Raw genomic sequence first — 18,191 nt, 5'->3', positions numbered from 1 at the left:
TTCCAACATTGACTCATTGGTGATTATAGTTCTATTATTATTCTTTGTTTTATTAAAAATATTCAGTGATCACTGAGGCATATTATGAGGTTATCAAACAATAAAACAATAATCTTGAAAGATAGCATTATACTATTATAAATATTTCCAAATAATCAGTGTAATACACTAAGTACTCAGTGTATGAACAGCCTTGATATAAAAATGATGTGAGGGTCTAATAACATGACAAGAAAGCACAGTTTCAGGGCTGGAGAGATGGCTTAGCAGTTAAGAACACTGGTTGTTCTTGCAGAAGACCTGGGTTCAAATCCCAGCACCCACATTGCAGCTAACAACTGTCCATAACTCCAGTTCCAGGGGATCTGAAAGCCTCTTCTGTCCTCTGTGGGCATTGCATGACATGGGTGCAATTACCTACATGCAGGCATAACACCCATACACATAAAATAAAAATAATCTGATTCATTTCTGTCAGTCTGGCCCAGTTTCATCTTCCTGGGAGCCAGTGGGTATAACCCAGGGCCCATCCAGTAATTTGGTAACATGTGCCATGACATGCCCATGTCCACACACGCACACAATAAAAATAATAATAACAATAATAATAATAATAGTAATAATAATTACAGTTTCAGATGTGGCCCAGAGAGAGCCTTACTGCAATTTGAATTCAGCATTTATAGCATTATCAGTTAGAAGTGAAAGGAGATGATCTACATTTATGGTATTATGGTGTTGGAAGCAATATTTAATCAATGAATAAAGACTTGCAAGTAAAGAGAGGAGTAAGTAAGAATTTTTCAAAATAACTTCAGAGGTATATGAGTACATTTTGAATCTTTAACAAAAACAGAAATATCCACGTGAAACACTAAATTATATATCATTAAGAATTAAACTAACATCATAGCAGTGGTGGTTTCACATTCTTTTATTTGTAATTAACTTTTCTCTTTTATGTATCTGTCCATTTCCTAGAAACGGTTGTTTCTTTTACACTAGAGAAGATGCAACTAAACAGAGAGAACTAAACCATTAAAATAAAATTAAAATTAAAGCACCGCAGGATTTAAACCCTTGTTTGTGTTAGTTCTGATTAGCGGTTTATTCATTTGAGTTGGTTCTAATAAGGTATTTATTTCTTTCACCTTTGTAATGTTTGGTGAGCTGTAGAATAATTTATCTTTGACCATAGAGCCTTCAAGCTATTTGTTGATTTACTCATCTTCTGAGGGAATTGGGATCTATGATAAATTGTATTACTCTTTCACTTCCAGGGGTTTTGTTGGGTAGATGAAGATGTGTTGTGATTTGTACTTTAATTTGGTAGGCAGTTTGTTTTCTAAATTATATTTTTGCAAGTTCTTCTCTTTTTTTTTGCCTTGTAAAGGTACTTTTGCAGTTTATATGGATAGCCTAATGCCCATGACTATAGTTGTTCTTAGCATTGACATTACAGATATGCAATAGCTCAATATCAACAGAAAACGAGAAATTATCTGAGTGGGTACTTGGTTTATGCACATGAGTCTCTCTCTCTCTTTCTCTCTCACTCTTTCTCTCTCACTCTTTCTCTCTAAGTGCATGTGTGCAAGTGTTATGTTCATTGCTTAATGAATGCACTACCTGAAGAACATTCTTCCATTTTTCTTCATCAGCTATTATAAAAACTGCCCTTCCAAACATGGACAGAGAAGCCAAGGAGGAATACCTGGTCGTAATCCAAGCCAAAGATATGGGTGGACACTCTGGCGGCCTGTCTGGAACCACTACACTTACGGTGACCCTCACTGACGTTAATGACAATCCTCCAAAATTTGCACAAAGTAAGTGAACTGGATGAGAATCACTTGAATTATGATTATAATTTTTCCACTACAGTCCCCAAAACAACCATAGGTGATTATTTGCAAGGTATGGGAAGTCATACATTTATTTCCATTTCAATTATTTCAAAGACATTGAGAAAAACTCCAAATATTAAGGGTATAGTAAGTAACAGAATCAGAAAGACCTTTAAAGACTGATAAAAATTCAGTTCAGATATTGATCCATTTTTAAACACATTGTTGTATAAAAGAAATCAAGTCTCCAGTGGGGAGGCAAAACAGGCAGTGAGCCTGCTTCAAAGCAGACATTCCCCTTCCCGCCTTGGGAGAGACCTCAGGAATTACTGTTTCCACCCTGCTAGGTTCTGCTTGGCTTTGGAAACCTGAACAGCATTTAAGGTACCATCAGTGATTCAGGGATAACATTGTTGTTTGCCAATGTGCTCATCCCCTCATGAAACACTTCTTCTGAACATTTTTCCAAGGAATAGGACACAGAGCAATGATTCAGCAAGGCCTTCCAGAAGGGAGGACTCTTGCAATGAGAACTGAAGTATGAATCAGATTAGCTGGAGGATGATGGAATCAAGAAACTAAGGGAGAAAAATAGACACTGGTGCTAAGAAAACACAGATGTACACACATGTGTTCATGAAAGCACACATACATCTTAAAACATGTACATTTAAAGATTTTACATATAAGTGAAACTTTATGGAAATTTTCCCATGTAGCTTATTTATTTTCAAGGTTAGGCGTGCTTTTTAAGACTGAAAAATACTCTGGTAGTGTGTGTGTTCTTAAAACATGTACATTTAAAGATTTTACATATAAGTGAAACTTTATGGAAATTTTCCCATGTAGCTTATTTATTTTCAAGGTTAGGCGTGCTTTTTAAGACTGAAAAATACTCTGGTACACGTGTGTGTGTGTGTGTGTGTGTGTGTGTGTGTGTGTGTGTATGTACATATGCACCACAGCTTATTTATCTAATTGTTCATCAATAGACATGTAGTTTATTTCTATATCCTTATAGCTAGTGTTGCCATAACATCTATGTGGAGATACTTTTCTGAGCCATTGATTTTGTATATCACAATAACTTATTGTTCCCTGTAAAAATATACAATAGAAAAATGATAAGGATTTTGCATTCATTGAGACCAAGAAGACCAGGAGATGAGATTACCACAAAGCACAGAACAATGATGCTAGACAAAGAGAAGTAGTGCTTGTATCTGCAGACCATGGTATTTAGTGTAAGATCTGTATGTGAAGTGATAGAGTTGAGTTCCAGAGAATAATATGGCCTGTAGAGTCTTATTTGTGTCCCCCAATGTCCAGAGATCATTTTTTTTAGAATGGAAAAGAAGGAAGAAAGCAAGCAGGTCTTTTGGTCCCTTCTCCATATCATAGACCTTAAAAGGAACATGTACAGTCACCTAAAAGGCGTTGGGAACCCTGGGAAACAGAGTTGGTAGTGATGCAAGTGGAATGAAGTATGGGAGTAATAACTGCCTAGATGGTAATTAAGCAAAGTCTAAGGATTGGCTGCATATGAATTAAAGGAGAGGACATATCTCTGATATCAGCAGTAAGTACCTCCCGAGTTATCTGCAGGTATGAAAAACCACAGGAAAACTATGATCTGAAAAGAAAGAGCATGAATAGTCAGCTTCCAGAAAACAAAAGAACGTGGAGTGCTGATAACTAAATGGAACGCCTATATTGTGCCTTTTCCTCTAAAGATTCAATAACCACTGCAGAAGAGGGGACAGAAAAATTGTAAGATTCAAAGATGGTAGATAAATACAAGAAAATGTGTTGTCTGAACACCACAGGGTAGTTGCACATATGAGTGCATAGGGTAGTTGCACATATGAATCCACAGTGCTTATGATAGCATGCACAAAACCTGTGTAAACCCAAGCCGGAAAGGGCCCAGCATGGATGGGGGAAGCACAGTCCTAGCTGAGGATCTATTGGCAACTGATGGATACAGGAAAAGGGAGAGTTGGTTTTCTTTACTGGTGTGACACAAGGTAGGTTGATCAGACTCCAGGGCATGGGCTCATACCCAGGAGCTCTTGGGAAACATGGATTAGGAAAGATACAGGACTTTAGAAAAACAAAAATTAAATTAAATTAAAGGATAAATCATAATGCAGAATATGAAATCTTTGGGGTTGGGAGTAGTTGAGACGGACTGCAGAAAGGGAGGAGGTTTGAATGTGATCAAAATATGAAATTTTGTAATCAATCGAACAGGATCAAAAAAGAGAGAGCAAATAGGGGAGGTGATAGAAGAGAGAGAGATGGAACTCTAAAATGACATGTTTTATGAGCATTTGAAGATTTAAAATTTTCAAGATAGAAAGTACAGAGATATCTTTTGTTTATTATTTTATAACTTTCATATCTGGCCATCCATGAGTTAGTCAGCGATATGACCCCTTTAAGAAAAATTACGGAACCAAAGGCGTCCTCTTTCCCATTCTTTCCTCCAGTCTCTTACTCCTCTTTCAGTTGTCATTATTGTTAATGCAGCAATATGCTGCTCATCTTTTGCAGAAAGATGATTATTTCAATTCAATGGTGGTAGGTGAGTTTCTAAAACATTCTGACTTTTAGAGGTAATGATTATTAACTCTTCATACGGACAGAGATGAGAACACACTCAATGCCATTGGATAGAGTAATGTTCCTTTTGCTTAACTTCCCAGGGCTCCTTGATGTAGGACTGGCAGCAGGATAAGACCCCCTCATTGGCTATTTGTTTAGTAAACATACCAAAGGGATAATCTCCAGACTCACCTGGAATAGCAAACTTGCCTAGTGATGAAAATGTAATCACTTAACCAACTATGAAAGATTGGGGAAACTTGTGTTCAGGAGGATGATTATCACTTTCTAAGGTGAAACTATTTGTAAAATGCTTTGTTTCCTTCATGATTCCAGGAGATAGCTTTATCTCATCATTAAGTAAAAGAGCATGAAGAAACTTTGCTCATCAAATGAACTAATCTCATTCTATTGGGTAAAATGAAGCGTGGTTTATCCGAGGGATTCAGTGATTGAGTTCAGACTAGAATTAGGTAATGTTCCCCAGATTTAATTTTTCCTTTTGGGTTTATTGTTCATTGAATGGTTATTTTTCCCTTGCTGTGATTGCAAAAGCCTCAAGCTTCTTGGTTGTCTGAGTTTGGGTTTGTCTGAAACAGGCCCTGAGACAAGTTTTTGATTATAAGTAATTTAACTTCCCCAAGAAACATCATCTGGGAGGTGAGAGTGTAGGATAGTGAGCCAGGGTGTGCACATGATCTACCCACTTTGCATTGTTGGTGAATGTTAACTTTATTCAACTGAGAAAAATCTGGACTATTGAAAAGAAATAAAATAGAAAGGAAATAATTCAAATTTATCCTGTCAGGGAAAGGGGGAGTTAGGATTTTATATACTAACACCTGTGAGTCTTTGATGACTGCTGCTTTGGGAGAAATAAGTGCCCTTACACTACTTGCAGCCTGATACGCAGTGGGTAAAATGGAATCTGAAGGCCAGAGAAAACCCTGAGGCATAGAAGTCCAGGAGCTGGTAGACAGATGTAGGGCAGGTGAGCAGTAATGTGATAATGGTCAGCGATAGTGGTCGAAGCACTATCAGCTTTCACTGCACCTATGAAAGTGACTGCCACAAACATCACAACACAGAGACCAGAATAAAAATAGGACAAATGCCACTAATTAGACATGTTTTACTGTCCCCATAGGAGGATGAAAATATGCTGTAATTGTATTTTGCCTAGAGACTTATGAAGGTAGGATTTTAGTCTTCTGAGCAATGAAGACTTTAGTAACAAGAGGAGTGTTTCATGTGTCTGAACAGCTTGCTGTGGGGCACAGCAGAAGTTTAGTAATTGGATTTTATCAAAAATGTTCTACAAGTCTGTAAATATAAAAGTAAGTTCAAAAGTGACTTTCAGCATCTTACATATTGCATCTTTCTGTGCTGAAATTAGCTTAATATTTCATGTTGGGCAACAATGAATATCCCCACAGGCGGGCAGTGTGATTATACAGTAAATTGGAAAGAAATTTAACATAGACTCACTAATTTTCTGATATAGCTACTCCAAATATACTCAGTAAACATATGGATGAATAAGTTTCTTATTGTTGAAGATAGTTCACTCTTATGGAGAGATATCTGTCTCTGATTTTTTTAAAAAAATAACTACGTATTTCACAGGAGGGATAAATGTTATTTCCCATCAATCACTGTCTTGGAAGCATCTATAAGAATGTCCAGAACGAATGTCCAAATGAAGCAATTAGTGAATAGGGAGAGCTTATGTAATACTGTGTCTCCTCTTTCCTAAGGTCTGTACCACTTCTCAGTACCAGAAGATGTGGTTCTTGGCACTGCAATAGGAAGAGTCAAAGCCAATGACCAGGATATTGGTGAAAATGCACAGTCATCCTATGACATCATTGATGGAGATGGAACAGCACTGTTTGAAATCACCTCTGATGCTCAGGCCCAGGATGGCATTATAAGACTAAGAAAGGTAAGCTAAGGAATATCTTTTTGATATTTGAAATATCTCATAGAAACTTGGCTTTTGTCATGTGTTGATGCTGAGTGGACAGACAGAAACTTAGAGCCGGTGGACATTTGTATTTTAGCTGAGCAGAATGAGCTACAGTAAAATAACAATCCATTCAACATCTCCAGGCCCTTGGGCCCATACCTCATTTCAGCTATCACTCTGGTAAACAATTACCATGCCGTAGCTGGCCTCCGAATCACTGTTTCCTTCCAAATTCACACCTCACTTTTGTAAACTAAGCCAAAATAAATCACTCGGTCTTGGTCCAGGACACCAGTTATTGCCCTGAAGAAAATCCTCAACCAGTGGAGAGCAAAGATAGATGGACAGTTGATACTGCTAACAAAACAAACCTAGAGTATGTTTCTTACAGTCTAAGAGGGTTCTCAGTGGGAACAAGTCTCAGTATCTCCTCAGAAGTGACAAGTTCAATAGACTGTAGTCTTTGCCTATATAATTCTTCTTTCTCTGCTGCCTTGCTTCTTGAAATGCTTTATCCAGATACATTGACATTTCACAAGTCCTTAATGAAAGTCCTTTGCTTACAGGGAGACCCAAAGACAAGTAGAATGCTCAGGTTCAGGTACTTGGACAGCTCTGGAGTGCAAAGGTCAAGGCCAACCCTAATACTATTGGCTTACTATAAGACATGAATCAATATTCCAATAATTTTAGGGAATAAAACCCATGGTTTCCTTGTTCTGGATGTGAGACTGGTAATACAGAAAGATGTAGTTTTAAAAATAGCCACAAATTGATCCTTTCTACAAGTGACCTTTTTAAAAAAATTTACTTCGTTGTGATTATATATATATATAATGTACACATATAACTATATGTAGATATATATCTAAACAGATTTTATTCATTTTCTATTTGTGGTCCTTGTCATGAGCTCTACCTTTATAAGAAATGTGCAGCAAAGAGTTCATCATGTGTTAGTACAGACCTTCTCCAGTATAGGGTGATCCTCCATGGTCTACAACATGATACTTTGTTCAATGTTATTTTCACACTTTTATTTTAAGGGAATAAGAAGATAGACAGTGGGCCACCCTATTGGAAAAGAATAAAATTTCCCCACTGTCCTTATCAGCATTAAAATGAAATTACAGTAAGATTATTATGTGATTCCTTATGTCATAAAATGTAATGCCTCATCCATGATGCCTCCACTTGGGATGTAGCTCAGTGGTACTGTGCTTGCCTCTCATGCGCAAGGCCATAGGCTTCTGTCTCTGGAATCGTAAAAATATACATCCAGGTGAACTGCTCTTGACTTCCATCTTATTAACAACAAATACCTGGAGTTTTCTGGATAATATTTTTAATGGAAGTGCTTAAAATCAATGGGAAAAATGGCTGCATTTAATTCTTCAATGGGCAACATTAAGCTTATGTCAGAATATGGTCTGGAGCTTTGAACTAAGAGTTGGAAAATATTTTAAAGCTCACATTTGTAGTAGAGTACTGGATTATTATGCTTAAGTCAATTGCTGAATAAATCCAGAGTCATGATTTCCTTGGCTAACAATTCTTAATGTGATTTTTATTGCTTTTCTTAACTGCTACCCTTTCTTCCTGTTGGGTGCTTTTATAAACTGAGACAATTAGCTGTTTGCTGTGATTTTATTCACTATTATTCGTACAGTGGGAGGCACATGCTCTGTACCTTGATACCCTGAAACAAAGAAATGTGCTTCAGAATACAATGAGCAAAGAGTCAAATTTCTACAGATCATTGATGCAAGTTTTTGTCTGATAAACTCCTAAAGACACTTGAGTACGTTTGGGCATATTGTAATTAAGCCCAGTTAAGAATTGATCAGGGGACTGGAGAGATGGCTCAGCACTTAAGAGCACTGGCTATGCTGGAACAGGGCAGGGTTCGATTCCCAGCACCCACATTGTGATTAACAAATGTCTGTAACTCCAGTTGCAGGAGATATGACGACCTCTTCTGACTTCTGCTGGCATTACACAACATGGTTGCACTTTCATACATACAAGCAATATACTCATACACATAAAAAAATAAAAATAATAATGTTTTAAAAATAATTAGTCAGAAAGAGTCAGACAGGACTTGCAGGAGAACATTCTGGTTTGGAGTTATTGCTGAAACAAATTATGGAGTCAGATGCAAGGAAACTTAGTTTTTAAGCATAGCCATGGTCCTCAAGCCCCTTCTACGAGGGGACCCAGAAATCCTTTGGAGAAGAAGTCAGTGTGCTACCTGAGGGTAAAGTTTGAGAATGGAGGAGGGGTGAAGAAAGTAAAGATAATGGTCCAAGAGTTCAAAAATAACAGACTGGAGAAGCAGTGGTGATACCTTATACAACATAAAGCCATTGTTAATAAAACCATATTACATGGTTCAACATTGATAGAATAAACTTTAATATCTACCTCCCCAACGCTAAATTGATGTGCTAATAGCTAAGCTGATTGACTTGATTGAAATTCCCTATGATATATGTATATCCAAAGAATAACACTGTACCTTAAAATCTACATAATAAATACTTGTTAATTAAAAATGCCATTAAAACTTTAAACTGAACACAAGCTGAACAGCTTTGATAGGTGCTGGGAATTGCAATATTGTTACAGGAGGGGTGATTGGTAAATTGTGAATGTGCTTATCATACCCCTGAACACCTATTCATGAATATATGCATGCACATAGCTATTTCAGAATCAACACGAAAGTGTGTTGGCAATGCTTACTAGAAAATATTGGGGGAAAAGCTAAACTGCATTACATCTGAAATCATATACAAAAATCAACACAAATGTTTGAAGTAAGAATATATATTTCAGCCGGTGCGAGTGCTCAGTAAGACGTCCCTCTTGCTAGATTTTATTCCAGCTTCTTATTTTCTAAAAATCTGCATTTCAGATTTAAAATTCTCTTTTTCCTGAGAAATTGTAAGGCAGATATAAACTATCTGCTAGAATCTTGACACACTTGCGTTCTTGAAATCTGGAATATTAGAAGTTGCCAAGAATTTGGCTGTAGGGTTCTGATACAGATGGTCTTCTGGTTTCTATAAGGGGATTGACTGTTTGTTCTTGCAAGCTCTATTTACCCAGGTCATTGACAAAAGTCTTTTGCATTGTAAAGGAATGAATCATTCCTATTTTAGAAATATCATCAGTAATAGAGCAATGAGGGGATTTCAAACTGTTTTTTAAGTGGTTAGTGCAGACAAAGTCAGACCTAGTTAATTCTATTTATATTACCTTTACACTTCACAATACAAAAATAGGTTATATGTGCTAGCATATCTCTTTATATGTCTGTTGCTCTATAGCAGAGCCTGTATGACAGAGACCTTCTAAGAATGTCTTAAAAATAATAAATGTCATTTCAGCCACACAATCAGTCATGTAACAATGTTTTGGGAATAAAATAGAGCACTCTTTGTTGGAATTAGTGCTAAATTATGCTTTGCAATGTCTCCTTGGACTAAATAATGATTATTTCTAGTCCTTTCCATTTCACACACTGTAGCAGAAATGATAAAATATTCTTCTCAAATAGAGATTGTATTTGATGGTGCCTTATCTCCAACCAGCAGAGGCCTGGTTAACTGGTTGATTAGCATGCAGGTCCTGTCATCAATAGTAAAATTTTATTATGACTCTGAAGTGAGATTTTGATGTTACAATTCATGACTCTGAATATTTTGTGAATTCCAAGTGAAATGAGCAAAACAAAACAAAACAATAGGCGATTCGACTCACTGAGCTTGTACAATAAACAAGTATCAATAAATGCCTGTAAAATTTACAGGTTGAATCTGAGAGAATGGATCCCATTAAGAGTCACAAATGGGCTTAAATGAGCATAACTTCCATCCATCCGCATTACACTCATTTGTTCTTGCTGCTGTGGTTTAGTGAGAAGCATTCATCCTTGTCATTTTTTAACAGCCTCTGGACTTTGAGACCAAAAAGTCCTATACACTGAAGGTAGAAGCAGCCAATGTCCACATCGACCCACGTTTCAGTGGCAGGGGGCCTTTTAAAGACACAGCAACAGTCAAAATTGTGGTGGAGGATGCAGATGAGCCTCCAGTCTTCTCTTCACCAACGTACCTGCTTGAAGTTCATGAAAATGCTGCTCTGAATTCCGTGATTGGGCAAGTGACCGCTCGTGACCCTGATGTCACTTCTAGTCCTGTCAGGTATGTCTCAGGTGACACACTGGCTATCACAAAGGACAAGCAAATCACCACAGAGATGCAATTATGTGCACACAGCAGCCTTTGGGACTGGGGTCACATGATGAAGGAATTGTGGTCAAGGCATACTCTTTATGTGCATATCAGGTTTTTTGTGTGTGTATGTATGTATGTGTGTGTGTGTTGTATGTTAATGTTTGTGGAGTGGTGGGTGTGTAGGTGTCTCTTCATGACTGTGTTTATTCATGGGAACCTTCATTTATGTCACATATTAAGAACTGTACACAATACCTGGGGACAAGAGCATCCAGATGAATCAAGTTATTCCAGATTTTGGGAAACTCAAGGAAATCCAAAATTGCAAGATTTTTGTAGCACTTTCTGGTGAATCTTTTGTATTTTTTTACTTTAATAGTATTTATTATTGCATAGGCATTATCTGTATTCTGTCTCCTCTGACAGATACGGTGAATTATATATTAGAATTCAGAGTTATAAGGCCACTGTGTCAATGCATTTAGAGGTCACTGTCTCATTTTTGTGTTTGGTGTTTGGCCCTGAATTTATCTCCTTTTCAGTTCAAGGCATTCCTGATAGGTCAGCATATCTGGCCTGGTCTCTTTCAGAGAAAAATCTGTCTGTGTCATTTCAAAAATGCCTTCTGTTTATAATTTCTTTGCTCAGATTTTTTTTCCAGGATGAAAACTAATACTCTATTCAAGATTTCTGGACTTTTCTGAAAAAATTGAGATGTTTGTTTGTTTTCTGTTGAACTTTACACATCTTTTCACATTTAAAAGTCACCAATGAGAGTATAAGTTTTCAAGCTAGATAACGTTCTTCCCAAAATACACTGAACAGATATTATGTGATGATCTCCAAGAATGAATTATTAGCTGATGATGTTTTTGAATATAAACATATTTTCAGATACTGTCTTACAAATATTTGAGAGAAAGATAAAAAATACATCATTGAATACAGAAATATAATGTTACAGATTTGCCCAGTTAATGTACACCACAGATGTTAGGTCATACAAATATTTTCAATTTCTGAGTACTGATATCTAGGGCAGGCATGGATGTGATGACTTTATTCAGGAAACTCTAGAAAAGTGAGTTTTCTAGAGCCTTTGTTTATTCACTAAAAAAATAGAGGGTGCTAAAACAATGAAGCTGAGAGTGAAACTTTACACAACTGTCAGTGCCCCAAATAACAGGAGATTGTATGAAAAGAATTATTTTCAGATTCATAAATCCTCCCTTTTTAACACGATCTATTTTAAAATTTAGTGTAATAGGAGTGTACCGTAAGGACACAGATAAATTTTCTGCAGAAGAATAAAACCCCTAAGAAGTCAGCACTCTTCCTATGGATTTGACTAATGGTCTGCTGGCCAGTCTCAGTTCTGAAGGAAACCAATAAGCTTTAGTCTTAGAGAATGTCTTTCATTAAGAAGAGAGAATTAAATCTTTAACAAGGTCAAGTGTGAAATGCAAGGCCAGGACACATCCAGAAAAGTAAATGCATATGGACATCCATTTTCTGACAGTATCATGAGAAAAAGAATCACTTTAACGTGGGATCTTTGTGAGGAAGTATAGTAGTACTTGAATAAATGCACTGGTTTAATGGTTCTTCCGTTATCTCTGTAAGGAAACGTAAGTACCTTTCTCACATCCTTAAACATGAGACAGAACGTAAAAGAAGCAAATAAGACTAGTTTAAATGAAAGTCCAATCATGGGCATAGTTTTAACCCTGGATTAGACAAGATTTCTTCTCTAACTAGCAAAAATCAGAAATATTCCAAACCAAGATTTTTAAGGAATAAGGGATTCCAAAATTATATATTCATCATACCATTAATGTAGGGCTTACTTTGGAATGGCAAGTTCTTAATCAACCAGAGATAAGGTTTGAGAAGCTTTGCATTTCATAATGAAAGTAACCTTGAATTAGACTAGGTAGAAATCCAAGTTCACAAATCACCACATTGTTTCTGCAGATTTTTAATTTCTCTATTATACTCAGGGAAAACAGAATTTTACTGATGTAATTCCAGTTCCCCAGGAGTCAAGCTGTGATTCTCATTGTAACTGATCATCATCACATCTATTATTGTCACTGTTTGGAAAGTCGCATGTAAAGAAAACTGGAGGCTGTTCAGCAGGGTCAGCCCAGCGTTAAGCATTCCTGTTTTCAGGCCAGGTACAGAGAACCACTAGGAGGAGATGGACAGATCAAGTAAGATTTGGTGATACAGACATATCTGTGCTTCTGAAAGCTGTCAGGCAAGCAGGAGTTCCTAGGCATCTCTGACCCCATGCACAGAAGAGATAGATACTGTTTCAAAGCATGTATGGTAGACTTTGATATGTCGCAGAGAAGGTGGGCCCCATACAGTCCCTGCAGGAGGTCAATTGGCTCCAGGACACGATAATCATAAGAATCATATGCTGCTTTTTTTCCAGCATGATCTCTGCATCTCTACATCCTCTTCTCTTTCCAGTCAGTTTACGTAAGGCAGCTTTCCTCTGTGTAGGGACAACTGGTTGATTTGACTAGAAAATTAAATTTCCTGACAAGCCAGGGCAGTGCAGAGGTCCTTATGAGTCTAGCAGACAGATTTGGAGCAATTTATCCTTTTTAAATGGAGCTAGAGGACACGAATATTCAGGGAATTACTGGGTAACATAGCTATGCATTATTTTCTCTTTAGGACTATCATATTTCATATACTGACAAGACCATATCCATCTTTCAGGATAATATTTTCTTTGCCATTCAGCAAGAAATAGGCAGCTATTGTGGCATCTGCCATGTTAAAACAGGCAGTCATTTGCTGGCTCATCGACTTCCTGTGAGATTTCATTTTTGAACACAGTGCCTAGCTAGAAATAATCATGCATTGTGAAATGCATATACCTATCTCTATATCTGTATTCATGTCTCTACGTCTCAGTCTTCTCATTTAGCAGAAAATGAACAGTGACATACACACAGAAAAAACATGTTTATACTATCTCCCTCCCAGGATCATTAATTATGAGCTGCTTTCTACAGGACTATATGTTGCTCTGTGATGTAGAATAATTTCAGATAATTTATTTAAAGGCTGTGTATTTTGAACTTAAGTAGACTGTGTTATAAATCTTACCAGAATTGGTCCCTGTGTCAGTCCTGGAAATCTCTGAGACTCCCTTTTCTCCTGTGTAGACAGCACTATATTATTGGAAGAGGGAATTTCAGACAGTCTTTCTATGGCCCCAGCTTCCCTAAAACTTGCTGCGTAGAATAGGCTGGCCTTGATCTCATAGAGATCTGTCTGTCTTTGCCTATCTAGTGTTAGAATTAAAGGCATGTGCCACCATACCCAGTTAGATAAAATGATATTCATCACAGGGCATTAAGCAAGCAAATGAAATTACTTTAAAAATATGTATGTCCATAACTCCAGTCCCAGGGGATGCAACAGCCTCTTCTGACCTCCGCAGGCATTGTACACAACATGGGTGCACTTACCTACATGCAGACAATGCACACATATACATAAAATAAAAATAATAAATTAAAAAATTTAAAGTAATATGTATTGATTTATTTTTATATTATGTATGAGTGTTACGTCTGCATGTATGTAAGTGTGCTATTTGGGTTCACTGTCCATGGTGGGCATCAGTTCCCTGGAAACTGAGTTACAGACAGTTGTTAGCCACCATGTGGATGCTGGGAATTGAAGAGGGGTCCTCTAGAAGAGCAGACAGTGCTCTTAACCACTAAGCCTAAACTCTACTCCCACAAATGAAGTTACTTATAACTTGTTGTATCTAATAGAATTACTTGTTACAGGTAAGCCATCACCAATTTCAAGATTTAAGTGTAAGTTAAAAATTTAACAGTGTCTTCAGAAGAGAGCGCTACTGTAATTGCTTAGCTTTATGAAGAATGACAGGTGATTTTATTTTTGGTTGTTATATTCCAAAAGCACAAATAACATCACTTTTAACTTTCTTACACTGCTGACATAACTATTGTCACTAATATGTGACTGATATGTCTTAGGGCATGTGTTAATATACAAATTTCATTTCCTAACACTACTCTAACATGATACAGATAGTTGCTAGCCTCATTTAATATAGGAAAACTCTGAGGGCAAAAACACTTGTTTGGTGTCACACAAATGGGTAGCTCAGATGTCTTAGTGTGCTGCTTAACTTTCACTGTCAACTTGACTGCATGTAGCATTACAAAGGAAACATAGCTCTGAGTGCGTCTAAGAGGGGCAGGATCACTGCATGGCCTGAGGCCCTGGATTGAACAAAATGGAGAAAGTGAGCAGAGCATTAACATTCCTCTCTTTCCGATTACTCACTGTAGGTGGAATGGGACCAACTGCGTCAACAGCTATTCCCTGCGTGGTGGACTGTACCCTTGATCTGTAAACTGAAATAAATCCTTCCTTCTTTACGTAGCTTTTGTAAAGTATTTTGTCACAAGAAAAGGGGGGTGGGAAAGATTGTTAAGGGCCAGATGTGTTCAATGACCACAAGGAAAGAGAGTTTCCAGACCATTGGGCAGTTGGTCAAATGAACAGACAGCAATGGTGGGAGCATCCACAAGACCCACATAAGTTCAAGACAGAGAAAGATCCCGTGATAGAAGTGGGGAAGTGGATGGGAAACTCTAACCGTAGCTGAGGGACTTTTGGTGACAGGTAGCTACTGTCAGCCTGCTTTATGGGTATGATTATAGGTAGATGGACCAGGCTCCAAGGCATGGAACAGCACTGAAGGTCCCTTGGGGACAGAAATTTGACTTGTTAGGCCTTGATATATGCACACACACACACACACACACACAAGTTCATAATGAGATATTTAAGGGTGGTATAGATAGAAGAAGGTGTCTAAATATGGTGAAATTATATTTGATGTATGAAATTTGAAAAAAGTGTTAAACATCTTTAAAAAATATTTAAAATAACAAATAATAATCAACTTCCCATTACTATAAAAAATAAATAAAAGACGTGATTGAGTCCACTTAATAGAGGGAAGGCTAAGTGGCTCAACTCCCCGTAGCCTAAAATATTCTGACACATGGATCACTGGAGTTCATTATATTCAAATTCTTGCACTGAGGTTTTTTTTGACACTTTTAATGTCAACTCTTTTCAAAAATATTTTATTCAGTTTTGTGCATATAATACAATAGATCTTAATCAAATTTAGACCTCTTTCCCCATCTGTGGCCCCATAATGCCCCCATTGGATTTCATGCATTCTGTCATGTGTGTTAATTCTTATCCCGTCAAACGTTTGTACCCAGATGTCCCTAGGTACAAGTTCATCCACTGGAATATAGTCAACCCTTAACAATCTACTCTCCCTCACCCAGCAGTAATCAGTTGCCAATAGTTTTTCAACTATGGTTGGGCCTGTTTCCCATTTTCCTCATTCCATGCTGGGTTTTGGTTTGATTGAGTGGGCATGTATCTTGTGCATGCTGTCCCCACTGCTGCAAGTTCATATGAGCAATTTCCCAGTTGCCTGAAAGCCTGTTTCCTTGTTCGTGCACCAACCCTGGCTCTTCCAATCTTTCCGCCTTCTCTTATGCAATGGTCCCTGAACCCTGGGTGGGTAAGGTTTAATATAGGAGTCCTATCCAGTGACACACACTCTGCAGTCTCTTGATTTTTAAAACTTAGTCGGTTGTGGCCTTCTGTGTGCATCACACTTTGTTATATGAGGAGGCTTTGCTGGTGAGAGTTGATGGATATATTAGTATTCTCTCTACCCCCTGTTCCAGTATGTTCCATGAGACTTAGGTGTAGAGGTTCCATTGCAGATGTGTCACTTGGGGCTGGACATTTCTCAGACACATATTCTCTGCAATAGTATCTATTTTTTTTCCTTTTTCTTTTCTGCAGAAAGAAGCTTCTTTGATGAGTGGTGTATGGTATACTTATCTGTAAATATAAGGATCCATATTTAGCATACAGTAAGAAATTTCATTTGTCTAGAGATATGACAGAGATAGGATTTTCTCTAGGATCTTATGATCTCTCCAGCCATGTGTATTTGGCTATATTTACAATGCCACCCATTGATTCCTTCCAGTTGACAGGGTTTAGTCCAATTAGACAGCTCTTGAGTAACCACTGCATAAAAATGCCACTACTGCACCAATATAGTTTGCTGTGCCAGCCCTGGTGGCTCTTAGGATTTGGAGCTGGGTTGATCCATTGATTTTCTCCCTTAGCAGCTTGCATAGTATCCTCTAGAACTATGAGAGCTAGCCTTCAGGGAGAAGACTTCCAGGTTAATTCCAGCTCTGTTGCTCCAATCCTGTGTCTGAAGTATGTCCTGTCTTTAACAATTTAATCTTACCTTCAAGTTCTGGGAGGCAATCAATGGCCTGTGCTATTTTCGGAGTCTCTTGGATTACCCTGGCCAACAACTCGAAGGGAGATTTCTCCTGCCTGGCACTGTGTTCCTTGTTAGATAGCCTTCAGGTATATGCATGCACTCATGTTCAGATGTACGTGTATTTTTAAAGGTGGGGGTTGAATTATTATATTTCCCTCTAGCTTTTTATACCACCTAATGTCTGTTCTTTACTGTATGACAGTTTCTTTGTGATCATTGAAATTGCAGGAGTCCTTCCATTTTATTGTAACTCACTGGGAATACTCTAACTCACTCTTCATTGTCTGAATGGTCCCAGCAGATCCAGGCTTCATACTAGGAAAGCAGGAGCATAACTCAGTGTTCTGGAGTTAAGCAGAGCCTCATTGGAATGGCCCTTGTTCATCTGCCTTGCAGTATGTTCCTATGGTATGTGAACTACGGTGTGATTTAGGAGGTGAATGGAGAAAACATGCAGGTGTGGATAAATTCCACATTATGTTTAACAATGATTATATATTATATATAGTGCCCTCAAGACACTTGGAAGTGTTCAGGAAGAGCTTAGTTTGAGGAAAAGAAGTAAAAACTCTGAAAGAATAAACTGCCGGGGCAAGAATGTTTGTCAGTGAATATTGCTGCAAGATTTAAACCCAAGTTTCTTCTAACCACTAACCACTTTGCCCACGTGGGACTACTCAGTCACAAAATCATGAATGAAAAAGGAATGATGACAGCTGATGTTTGCCACCATCATATTACACCATATAATGATAGACACACTAAAATGATGTCATACACATGAGAATCTTCACATATAGATAAAAATACACAGCATACAGTGAGTTTCAAAAACAAGTCAATACTGTCATGTAAAGATTACATGGCTTTTACCCCCAATAGATGTATTTCAAATCGATATTGGATGTCTCCACGGTTTTAAGTGATACATGACTATTTTTAAGTTAACAGTTCCTGTGGATTTCAGAGCAGTCACCTTGGAAAAAATGAAATGAGCTACTTAAATTAAGAGTCAGAATCATGGCCATTTAGTAAGAGAATAGGAAGTAGACACAATCACAGTGGCCACACATTCCTCTCCTAAGCTTAAGTGCCCACTCAACACGAGAGCAGCATGTTGCTAT

General features: G+C 37.6%; 1 protein-coding gene across 7 annotated transcripts in view; it reads left to right on the top strand.

Annotated features, from left to right (window-relative positions):
- The window catches only part of Cdh8 (cadherin 8), a 380,999-nt gene that overhangs the window by 214,917 nt on the left and 147,891 nt on the right, over nt 1-18,191 (top strand). For all 7 annotated transcript variants that reach the window (XM_008834248.3, XM_029564091.1, XM_017798462.1 and 4 more), the window contains exons 5-7: nt 1,662-1,829; nt 6,212-6,399; nt 10,381-10,634. In XM_008834248.3, the coding sequence (XP_008832470.1) occupies nt 1,662-1,829; nt 6,212-6,399; nt 10,381-10,634 (610 nt within the window). The remainder of the gene's footprint in view (nt 1-1,661; nt 1,830-6,211; nt 6,400-10,380; nt 10,635-18,191) is intronic.

Source organism: Nannospalax galili, unplaced genomic scaffold, assembly GCF_000622305.1.
Source record: "Nannospalax galili isolate Female #2095 unplaced genomic scaffold, S.galili_v1.0 scaffold716, whole genome shotgun sequence".
NCBI classification, from domain to species: Eukaryota; Metazoa; Chordata; class Mammalia; order Rodentia; family Spalacidae; genus Nannospalax; species Nannospalax galili.
The sequence above is the reverse complement of the archived record's forward strand: the minus strand, read 5'-3'. Positions and strand labels throughout refer to the sequence as shown.